The sequence below is a fragment of the Monopterus albus genome, unplaced genomic scaffold (assembly GCF_001952655.1).
Source record: "Monopterus albus unplaced genomic scaffold, M_albus_1.0 scaffold219.1, whole genome shotgun sequence".
NCBI classification, from domain to species: domain Eukaryota; kingdom Metazoa; phylum Chordata; class Actinopteri; order Synbranchiformes; family Synbranchidae; genus Monopterus; species Monopterus albus.
In genome coordinates this window covers 64,477-76,775 of record NW_018128099.1, presented here as the reverse complement: position 1 = coordinate 76,775, position 12,299 = coordinate 64,477, and the positions used below count along the sequence as shown (strand labels likewise).

The window sequence follows — 12,299 nt, the reverse complement described above, 5'->3', positions numbered from 1 at the left end:
GGCCGGGCCTTCCCCTGCCGCAGGGCTACCGCTTCGCCTTCTTGGTTGGAGCAGTAACATGCTGTAGTGGTCAAACAAAATACAGTAGACAAGAATCAAATCACATCAGTTTGAGATCTAGTCCACCTGTGAGTGCCCAGCTCAGATGATTTTCTTTTCCGCTCTTTGGTTGGCAAATTTACACCTTTGTTTGTTTGCTGTTCTGTTTTACATTAAAATCCCCAGGTGGTCAACAGTAGCTATCTCATTTTGGTGGCACATAGACCAAGTACTAATTAATAAATGAAGGGCTTCTCTTCCTTACACCCACTCTTTCTGAGTCTGTGAAAAATAGGTCAAGCCAGTAGTACAGTTGTACTTCTGACAACTTGGAAATCTGCAAAGACAAAAGTTATTCTATTTGATATCATCTTTATATCCCATCTTTATTTATTTCATGCACATTTAAAGAAGCAGAGAGAGCAGTTTTAACATTTCAGTGTGAGTGAGTCCTGGCTGTGGATCAGTCAGGCTCAGCCAGGCTGTTGCTGCTGATTATTGGAGCATTTGACTGCCAACAGTGGCCAAAGGAAAGGGAAAGCATGGGCTTGTCATTTCCATCACCAGCTGCATTTCAGGGGATTTCCCTTGGGCGGCCACCACCTTCCAATAAAAGTAGGTCAGACCAACTGTTCAGCTGGAAAGACAAAGTGAAATACTGCCAACATCCACAGCCAGCGCCACAGAATGAGTTAAACTTGTGTTTTAAAACCTAGCATTAACATCAAAAACCCATCTGTGAGGCTGTGTTTCAGACTGAACCGGATTCAGCCTCTGCCTCTGGCATTAGCTGGGAAACATCTGATGCCCGAATATCAGCAATAACTATAATCCTTCTCTGTTCTATTGGTGCCTGATTTTAATAAATTCTCCCTCTACTTCACACTCACCCACTGACACACACAGATTTGTACTTAGCTATAAGACATGTTTGCATTGTAATCACTAATAACTTAGTCCACTTTTTTTTCTTTTTTTAAAGATTTAGTTTGGTTCAACCAGGTCTGTGGTCAGCAGTCAAATGATCATTACTAGTTAATGGGCGCTTTGACCGTGTTGTGATGCATGCCTGCCTAGGTGTGTGCACAATTGATTTGATTTGATTTATTCTTTCAAGCATGTAAAAACAGTTGATATGACAACACACATAATTTTACACATAATCCAATATCAATTTGCTTATACCTAGTACATGCTTGAATGGAGTAGGAAGAAGTCAGACTTATCCAGTCCTACCCAATGACATCATCTTACCATCATTGGTTTGCAAGCAGTAAATGATTCACTTCTACCCACACACATATTATACTAAAAAAGATTATAACAGTGTTAACATTCTTACATAATTACATTCTTAAGTAATTATCTTCTACACCACACAAGTAATATACTAAAAAATTATTACAAAGTGTTAACATTCATACACCACACCCACAAATGTCCATGTAATTAATCATTGAGCCTGTTCTTGCATATATCTTGATTGACACATACCTTTATATTTATGTTTATACTACAATGCTCCTGCACTGTGGTTGTTATAACCTAGGATGTCCGCCAGTATGCCAGAAATCCGCTAAACGGTCAAACTCACACATCTCTTAAAGGGGATGTGAGGTTACACACTGATTGGATAATTGCATGTTACACCCTAAACACACCACTGCTTTAATGAGATCAAGTATAGCCCTTTCGATACTTGTACAAGCAAATGAACCATTTTTCTTCGTCATCAAATTACTGAAATGAACATGGACACACCCAAACACCACTTGCACCAATACATCTTGATCAGATGCTGTGGATCCTCGAAATAGGGCCCTTACTGTGGTATCGGTTTGCACAAAGAGAGTCCAAGTGGTCCTCCAGTTACATTTGTACATAAACATGTCCAGTGTGTATGTGTGTGTGATGGGCTTCTTGTCTTCCAGGGGAAAGTTTGCTGTTGTCAGGAAGTGCGTGGAGAAATGCACAGGCCATGAGTATGCTGCAAAGTTCATGAGGAAGAGACGAAAAGGCCAGGACTGCCGGATGGAGATCATCCATGAGATTGCAGTGCTCGAGCTGGCCACAGCCAGTCCCCGGGTGGTCGGCCTCCACGAGGTCTATGAAATGGCTTCTGAGATGGTGCTGGTCCTGGAGTTGTGAGTATCCACCCTAAGCACACTGACCAAACACTCATAGAAGCCTGAAAACATGAACCTCAACTGTTATTTAAATCTTGCAGTCTGGGCCGAAAATGTGCACTGCCATGACACATTTCTGAGAATGCACTCACCTGGCACCCCCTGCAAAAGGCAGCATATGCATTTATTTATTTGTATATTTATGTCAGGAGGCAGAGCTCTGCTCCACTGGGCTCCGGCACAGTTTAACCCCTGGCCACAACAGTTGTCGATGATCTCATCTCACTGGTCTGCTGCCTGGGCTGTGATTGACCTAGTTCCCATAGCATGTGTGTGTGTGTGTGTTTGTGCCTGTGTGTATCAGTTCAGTTCACGGCATGCCAGGCCAATCAAGAGGGTCTCTCTCACTTCCCCTCTGGTTTTCTGTTCCCCCGCCACACACACACACACACACACACACACACACACAGGCACATAGATGCAAGTCTGTGTTGAAACCATAGACTGTATATAAAGATGGGCAGCCTGACAACTCACAGAAGTGAAGCCAGAAGTGAATCAACTGCCCCCTGGTGGCTGGTACAGTATAGGTCATAAACCCCACCCTGTCTATATTAGGAGATGGGTCGTGAGCTAAACTAAACATTCAAAGTACAAATCAGATATATTTTTTCCAGGGGTGGTTTCTGTTGCCTTTGGTAGTTTTGATTGGCGTCTGATGCTGTCACTGTCTCATTGTTAGTGCACAGAATCTGTTTCTAAATAGTTTACAAATAATAAGTATGTTATATTTCTTATACATGCATATATAAGAAATCTCATCTGTCCCACCTCTCATGTGGCAGTTGGTACAGTTTATTTTTATAGATTGTCAATTAAAAGAATATAACCATGATAAACCATAGCCACAATCATTTTTCTGTATTTCAAAGTTTTTTTTTGTAACACAGGCTACTTGATGGTGCTGACATGCTGCTGTTCTTGCCCATTAAGGCTTCAAGAATGTTACTGAATAAAACAAATAGGGAGAATTCATTATATGTTTTACTCGAGGGAAAAGAACATACATTAGCAATGAATAAATGCTAAAGCAGCACATTGTGGACAATATTGTCTTTGTATGTCAGCAACAGCTGGACTCAGAGATACTAAAGGAACTGACGCTGTACCAGAAGCTGGCAGTTGAAACAGAGCTGACATGGTAGAAATAAGCAGCAGGTGGAAAGAGTCTACAAATGATATAAAATGCTCAAAGAGGTTTAAGATTCAGTTAAGTTAACTGGAAGGAACTGAAGCATCATGTTGTTATGAAAGAGGTAAGAATAATGTAAATATGATGGAGATATTTAAACAGACGGAGACGATGAATGGGAGCGAGAGAATTCCCAAGCGGCATTGCTGGCTGAGCTCCAGCTGGCAGTTCACTGTGTCAGTTGAGCCTCACGAGCGCATGTGACCAGCCAAAGCATGGGCGCCCTCCCAGAGATTCACACAGGAGTGACCTGATGGATCAGACTGATTTATTAATATTCACATAGACAAACCCGTTTGTGCGGTAACAGTTTAGACTGTGTTATTGAAATTTTGTGACTTCTTGTCTTCATACATAAAGGACTTCTTCTGTCTTGTTCTTGCTGTCTGCAGATCCCATGGTATAGATGGTGCTGTTCTAGCGGCAGCTTGTTGCATCGTGCTGTGATTTTATATTTTTTGTGGGTAATTCACTGTTGTCACTACCTTTAAATGCTCTCTTCGATGTGATTAGTGCTTGGTGACCACAAGTGTGGCGTGGTTCCGGACATATTGCTATGAAAGTGTGGACACTAAATGGAGATAATGTAATTATCTATTATAAAGTTCAGCAGCAGCAAATGATTGCATTCAGTTTTTATTTATACACTGCTCAAAAAAAATAAAGGGAACACAAAAATGCTGCAGTCACAGTAGATTGACGGTAGGCAAGAATCAGCCAGAGGAAGACTTAAAAAAAAAATGAGGCAGGACCGCTGAGTTCAGGCAGGGACACATGTTAGGATTGCTGAGCTGATGAATGACAGGACCAAGCAGGACCAGGTCTGTTCCAGTCAGTCATATGGTGTGTGTAAAGGTTCCACTGTCAATTCTTTAGATCTCATCCTTGCCGGCCTGTCTAACATGTCTGAAATCACCAATTGATGATGTCAGTGGTGTGTCTCACGGGAAGACATACCAGTAAGTAAACAATTTTCCTTGAAGTTAGCTTCAATTTGAAAAGTTTACTCACTTCCAGTGCACCCTGTAAGCTCTACACACATCAAACTCTGAGCCTTTTTTCCCTTCTTTTCTGACTTTGACCAAATGTCACTGCATATAAACAGTACAAGCCGCTGATCTTCCTCCATGTTTGTTTTGGCAGCTTGCGTTCTCATGGAATTTACCTCCAGAACTCCAGTGGTTACTGAGCAGTGGTTCAGTATTTACTCAGTCAATTCATGCTCCTTCCTGACTGTCAGAGACTACCTGGAAGTTAGCGGAAACCATTTTTATATCTGTTTTTCAGCTTCAGCTTTGTTCCAAGCTTTATTAGACTAGGGAATCCTGGTTGCTATGGAGAGTGTTTACCTACTCATTTCAGTCTTCACTCAAGCTAAATTGAGTTTTCAGATCAACTTGAACAATAAACACTATGTTTTATCTGTGAAATAAGATTAGCTGACATTGTACACTGAAGCAGACGAGTCAAATCTGATTCTCCAAGCACTTTTGTACTTTGATAAAAATAAAAAAAAACTATGGGAAAATGCCATTAGCACTAAATGTTTATGTACACTATGTAGACATAAACTATAGTTTTCACATTTATGAAATTACATGAGTATCTGACATAGCTTATACATGTTTTATGTCTTCAAATTAGCTCTTTAAAGGAGCTCTAGATAGGTATTACATGAAAGTTGAAGGCCATTTCTTCTCACCAGTAACATCTCATCACCTTCCTCTGAGATAAAATCTAATTCACCAGCACCCTCAGGGGACACCTTGTCTATTTTGGCCTAAGTCTCCTTTTTTTTTTTGTTCTAATCGAGTTTGTTCATCATTTGATCTCAGGTCAAAAGAAACAGTAGTAGTTGAAGAATTTTTAATACAGTAGGTGCAGACAGTTTTCATTTCGTTGTTTATTTTAGATTCAGTGTGTTGTCTTCTCACATCTCGGGTAGAAAGAAGGTCGACTGCCATCAGTCAACTGTAGAAGTGGCCTTGTTCAAGTGAAACTCATAATTAGTTTGCTATATTTGGAGGTGCTCTGCTATATTGGTCACCTCCAATAGCAACTGGGTCCAGAGAGTGATTTATTTCCACGGTGTCTTGTGGGATTCACCATAAAAACCTTGGCAGCGTTTTGGTCAGGTGGTGTATGAAACAGGGAACACAGACTGTAGTTTGGGTTTCCTGATCACATTTTCCCCCACAGTCCAAACGCATGCAGGTTAGGTCAACTGGAAGCTAAATTACAGACAACATGTTGTATGTGCTTGACCTTGGCCAACAAGGTCAAAAATGACTGGTCTGTGTTGTCTTTACACTCAAGGATTTCAAAGGGGCAAGTTAACATGGTTTGTATTCTTATCTGATGTGTGTCTTGCGTAGTGCGGCTGGAGGTGAGATCTTCAACCGTTGTGTGTCACAGCAGGAGGATGAGGCCTTCAGAGAGGAGGATGTGAAGAGGCTCATGAAGCAGATCCTGGAGGGAGTCGCCTTCCTCCACCAGAACAACATAGCACATCTTGACCTGAAAGTTAGTGAAAAGATACATACACATGATTCTCCACTTAAGCATTTATTTTACATTTCGTTTATACTTCATTCACTTCCACTCTTAGTTCTGGGTTCAGACTACACAGTTTAAGCCTGATAGTAGCCTGACCTGATTTTCATAGTGCATCATGACTCAAAATGAGCTGATAGTTTTACCTCATACAGTAAATGGTAACCGGTGTCTGGGACACCTCACGACATCCTGACACAAATTTTAACATGTCAGATTTTTTTTTTCCTGTTTACAACATCATATAGCTGTATAAAAATATCAGCTATCCACCAGTTCTTGAATGCATTTGTGACATCTTGCAGTGTCTAACCATGTATAGAGATTTGGTTCTATTCATCCATGTTTTTAGCTCTCTCTTTTGATTTGTGCCTCCATCCAAGTACAGTGGAGGTAAACACACTGTAGTTTGTGGTGCTCACAGTTCTGACAGAAATATATTTTAAAATGTCAACAGCAACATCTCTTTTCTGAAACAGTGTCCTTGTCATTCATGATAATATATAAAACATTGTCAACAGTTTTTATTGAAACAACTTCAACTGCACAAATATTCCATCTGAAACTTGTGTGTTCTGTGAATTATCCAACAGTGATTCTAGAAAGAGAAGGGAAACTGCCAAATTGGTCACACACTTTTGCACTAGTGAAAACTAACTTATGAGATGCACCGTAGCTGTGCACACAGGCTCACATACGTATCCACCTGTGCAGTTGCTAAGTGGCAAACTGGCAACTACAGGTGCAGCTATTAGCCAATTAACTGGTTAACGGAAATTTAATCAACAACGGTTTCATAAATTAAACCAAAAATGTGTGAAATGTGCTGCTTTTCCTTGTTTAAACATTATAGTATTGCATTTTACCTCTTCAATTTTATGATATTATAAAGGCCAAATGATGAATTAGTAAATTCAGAAATAATGAGAATATTAATCAGTGATGAAGAAAATAATTTGATTCAGTACTTTCAGAAAATTCTTAACATTCAGTGACATTGTGGACAAGGTCATCATTAAAAACCAGAATGTATTGCTGACTCATGTCAGGTGTGGTACTTAGTTTCATCGGTCAGGAATAAAATGACTTGGGGAGTTCAGGGACTCAGATTCAGGAATTAAAACATGCCAGAAAGCTTCAGCTACAGTAAAAAAGGAAAGACACAAGTCTGAAATGTGTTATTTAAAAATATGAAACCACCACTAACACCGATATTAGTGAAGAGAAAGTATATACTAAGAGAAAGAAATATGAATATAGATTATAAGCCTATCAAACTGTACCACAGATGTATCCTGTAATATGAAAACATGTAAATGTCCTGTATAATACTGGTGAAACCTGAAAGACATTGATGCCCTGTAGGGTACAGATTAAACAGTCATGTCTGTGTGAGGGTTCCTCTGCCTTACAGTAACATGGTAGCATGTGCTATGGTGTCCTGTCAGCCTCAGAACATCCTGCTGACCAGCAGCTCTCCACTGGGTGACATTAAGATCGTGGATTTTGGTCTGTCCAGGATGATCTGCAGCCACCAGGAGCTCCGAGAAATTATGGGAACCCCGGAGTACGTTGGTGAGTTGCGGCTCAACCTCTCCTATACCATTTTATGCTAATATTTGAACAGATTTCATTGTGAGTGATAATCAGTATGTTTTCATCCATCTTTTCAGCCCCCGAGATTCTTAATTATGAGCCCATAAGCACAGCAACAGATATGTGGTAAGAAAACTCCTCTGTTTGTAAATGCAAGTAGTAGTGCTGAGTTCGACATCATGGGAAATATCATCATCATGTAAGCTTGTGTTGCTTGTAGGAGTGTAGATTCGTGTGGTTCATTTTGAGAGTTAGTAAAAGTGACTCTCTTACTACCCTGAAATGCCTGTGTGGGATTTATTAGGGTACTAACTTTGGCTCCCCCAAGTGGTAGTAAACTTTAATAACTATGAAACCTAATGTAATTTATTGTAATTCTGGTTATATAATATTATTAAATGTTTTATTATATATTTTATTTTGTAATGTACCGTCACGTTCAACTATAATTGCTACAAGCAGTACCAGTGTGTACTGCAGCTATATTGGGTGAAGGTGTGTATTTTTGTGTGGATTCTGCCATTTATCTTTCTGAGATTTTGCCCCTTCTTCCACATCAACCTGCCCTAACCCCCTCTGCACCATTCTTCCTGTTGTGTGTTCAGGAGCATTGGTGTTTTGACCTACGTCATGCTGACAGGGATCTCTCCTTTTGTGGGTGAGGACAAGCAGGAGACGTTTCTCAACATTTCTCAACTCAATGTGAACTATGACCAGGAGGAGCTGCAGCAACTGGACCAGGCCGCCCTGCCCTTCATCCAGATGCTGCTCCGCAAGCAGCCACAGTCAGTTTACTTTATCTTTAATTAAAATCCTTCAGTCTTCACTGCATACATATTATATGAGTCTGGACAGACATGCATGTATCTTTACCTCACTATCTCATCTGAAACCTGAAATTCACTTAAATGCCAGTTTTTATTGGAAATTGATTCAAAATTAGTTTTTAATTATGCATTTTGTTGTTACTGAGTCAGTCTTCACATATCCCCAGTTACAGTGCAAATGATTATTTTTTCTTTTTTTAGTTAGGGACAGAATAAGATGGAGAAAGTCAGAGGGAGTTGACCCAAACCTCCTGCTGTCTGTGATCACTGTCACTGTTTTAATGTGCAGCTGAATTCACCATTTAGTTGTTCCATTTACATCTTTGAACAAGTATGAAAGTTACGTTCATGCTTGTACATTTATTGTATATTTGATAGGAGCTCATAAATGCTGTTGACCAGCAGACACTGCTGAGATGAAGATGGAATTGTTATTTTATGATCACCACATCTTCAGACAAAATCAGTCAAATATAATCAAAGCTATGAATTTGGATATATTGGCAGTCTAAATTAGTTGCTTTGTTAATGCTTGTAAAACACATGTTGAAGGACAGACACTCCATTTCCAGAACCATGACAGATGGAGCACAATTGTAATCAAATCATTATCTTCTAATTATAGAAGACTGTTTGTAATTACTAAATAGAATGAAGGTATACTCCCATATACTTTCAAAATTAAACTTTAATGTTGGTTTTGCACAGATCAAATATGCAACTTTTAATTTTTGTCATGCACCGGTTAAAATCAAAATGGTCTCTTGACTGTGACACTTTTCAGCGCCCCCTACTGATTAAAACACATCCCCACCCCCAGGTAAATATTGAGTTTTGCTGATGCCAAACCATGTATTCTATACACAACAGAAGCAGAATGTGAGATGTTCTGCTTTATTTGTGTGGGTGTGTGTGTTTAGGGATCGAGCCACAGTGGAGCAGTGTCTCAAACATCCTTGGCTTCAGTCCTCAGACTCTCAGGAAATCCACCCAGTGGAGGAGATCCTCCCAGTGGAGGTCCAGGTGGCATCCAGCACCACCATTAGCTCCACCAGTAGCCCCGAACCTCCCAGCAGCACAACCACACCCGAGGAAGAGGAAGAAGGCCCAGTGACGGAGGAGCTGATAGTTGTGGCTGCCTACACTCTGGGCCAATGCTGCCAGTCGCCCACCTCAGAGAAAGAGGTCCTCACCGCTGAGCAGGAGGCCATCTCCAAACGCTTCAGGTTTGATGAGCCCTTTAGTGCCCTGCAGGAGGTCCCTGGGGAGTTCATCTACTTGACCCCATTCACCACAAGCATCTCCAACGTCTGACAGTCCTGTCTGAGGAGGAAAAGTTTTTTCACAGTAACAAAGCAAACCTGGTTATCCAAACTCCTCCATATATTCTCAGATGCTGTTGCCCAGTCAATCTGATTGTATTTAAGCAGCTGGATTTTAATTGCATATTTGAAGTACTACTCATATATTTCTCCCCTAAGGTATCACTTTGCTTGATACCAACCCACCCCTACCTATTAAAACAACTACAGTATGTTTGTCACTTGTATTTGATTTGGTGTGCTATAGTTTTCTTTTTCTATGAATAACTGGACGAGTGTAGACAAGGGTGACACACTGAGGCATTTCCATATACTACTGTTAAGTTTAGGAATTGAAATTTGAGGAGTGAAGACTTCTCTCTGGACCAGCTTTCAACAGTGAAACAGGGACAAATCCAGAACAGAAGAGGCATCTGAACCCAAATAGCCAGCTTCTGAACTGGGCCTTTAATCAAACATGCATGCAAAATGCTCAGCCACACTTTAGATCTCAGTAGATACCGGGGATTTTACCACTCACAAAATCTTGACACATAATAACCCTATTTTTCTCAGTGGGATTTACTTTTTTGTTGTTGTTGTTGTCGTATAAAGCCTCAGTATCGAATAAAGAAAACTGTTACAAAATGGATATTGTGGTGAGAATGTTTCAAATAAATTATGCATTGCTACTACAGCAAGGCACTAAATTTAGACCCTGGTCTAAATCCAGGTACAGCAAGAGGTTCCTTTCCCCTGCGGAAGGTGTCTTTGGTGTCTGCTGCCAAGTGCTCACTCAAGGGGAATTTGTTGGGTTTTCCTTATAATAGTATAAGGTTTAGACCTTCTTATTTAAAGTGCCCTGAGATGATTGTTAGTCTAAATTGGCACTATGAAAATACATTGAATTCAACTGAAACATAGGAAAATGCTTTTTGCAAGTTTCCTAAAATCATAAAGTACATACAATATTCACCCTCCACCTGCAGAATATTTGACCACTGTCAGTTTGTGTAAATTACTTATATTGTCACTCTGCCATTATTCTTTTTTTGAACTTGAATAGAACTTTAATTACTGAATAAACTGGTTTGTTGCTGTGATGTGATGTTCCCATGGCACATTAAAATGAAATCCTAACAGGAAACAGTGAAGATGTGCGTGGTATGTCAGTGTTGTCCAGTAGAGGGCAGCACAGACCTGCTAAAATTAAATACAAAGTCGCTTTTACTTTTCCTATTTTATGTGCTGTTGAGCAGCTTCATCTCGAACAAAGCATCATATTTCTTAACTGGATCATATGTTGTAAACAAAAAAATCAATGCACAAAGTAACTACTCCAGACCAACAGTTGTCGAATAAATTTAGAGTGGAAAGTTATGTCCCACTGGAATGTGGTATGGTAGACTATAAAGAGGCATTGAATACTCAAGTAGAGTACAAGTACCTCAAAACAATGCTCAGCTACAGAATTTAATCTACTTACTCTTCATCACTGATGAATCATCAGTGATAATATTCTTGCAACTACACATACGTATGTAAGGAAACATTTACTGACAACTAACAGAGTCACAAACCATGTAGTCTGGGAAACATTTATGGAATTATGTTACGGCACGCCGTATGTAGTGCGTGAGTGGACTCAGACTCAGGCTTGACAAGGTAAATGCATTTAATGTGTACAGAGGAGAAGTGACAGAACTGGTCTCATTCACCGGTCGCGGGGAAGCTGGGAGCGCTGGGTGGACTGGACTGGACTGGACTGGACTGCTGCTGATGGAACCCGGGGTTGTAGGTGGGACGCAGCTTGCTAAATGAGAACAGAGGGAGAGAACGTGAGAGAGCTGAACGGGTATGCTGAAGTTAGAGCCAGTTCCAGTGGAACACTGTGGACCTGATTAGCTGACTGCGCCGGCTCTGGGCAGGTGAGCGCCGCAGGCAAAAAGAAGCAGTCCAGGACAGCAGGAGACAGCCGGTCAGGACGAGGACGCACCAACGCTCTCCTTAAGTACTAATGATTGACAGCAGGTGTGTGTCGCCGCCCAGAATGCACTCCCACCTGTGCGGGGGCGGTGCTACTGGGATTGCACACACCGGCTGACGAGGTGCTGGGGGTAGCCAGGGCCACGGACGTAAAAGAATTATATATTGAAAAACTGCAAACATAAATCAACACAGTGTCACAGATTAGCTCATGTATTTGCTTAGTGCATAAGAAGTTTATTATAGTAAGTAGTAGCCCTCCTGGCCAGTGCAAAATATATCAAATCAAAATCAAATCAAATTTTATTTGTATAGCGCCAAATGTCATCTCAGGACACTTTCCAAAGTAAGGTCTAGACCTTACTGTTATCACTATTATTACAGAGGGAAAACCCAACAAATCCCCCTTCAGCAAGCACTTGGTGACAGTGGGGAGGAAAAACTCCCTTTAACGGAAGAAACCTCCGACAGACCCCGGCTCTTGGTGGGCGGCCTTCTGCCTCGACCGGTTGGGACCCAGCCCTAACTATAATCTTTATCAAAAAGGAACGTCTTAAATCTAATCTTAAAGGTAGAGAGAGTGTCTGTCTCGCAAACTGAGACTGGGAGCTGGTTCCAT

The 12,299-nt window shown here is 40.8% G+C and overlaps 1 protein-coding gene across 1 annotated transcript in view; it reads left to right on the top strand.

The window, feature by feature from the left end:
• The window catches only part of stk17a (serine/threonine kinase 17a), a 12,212-nt gene extending 1,866 nt beyond the window's left edge, over positions 1-10,346 (top strand). Inside the window, 6 exon segments of the mRNA XM_020619420.1 lie at positions 1,971-2,183; positions 5,793-5,940; positions 7,419-7,545; positions 7,644-7,692; positions 8,172-8,351; positions 9,314-10,346. Coding sequence (XP_020475076.1) covers positions 1,971-2,183; positions 5,793-5,940; positions 7,419-7,545; positions 7,644-7,692; positions 8,172-8,351; positions 9,314-9,707 — 1,111 coding nt within the window. The 3' untranslated portion in view covers positions 9,708-10,346.
• The last annotated feature ends 1,953 nt before the right edge of the window (positions 10,347-12,299 follow it).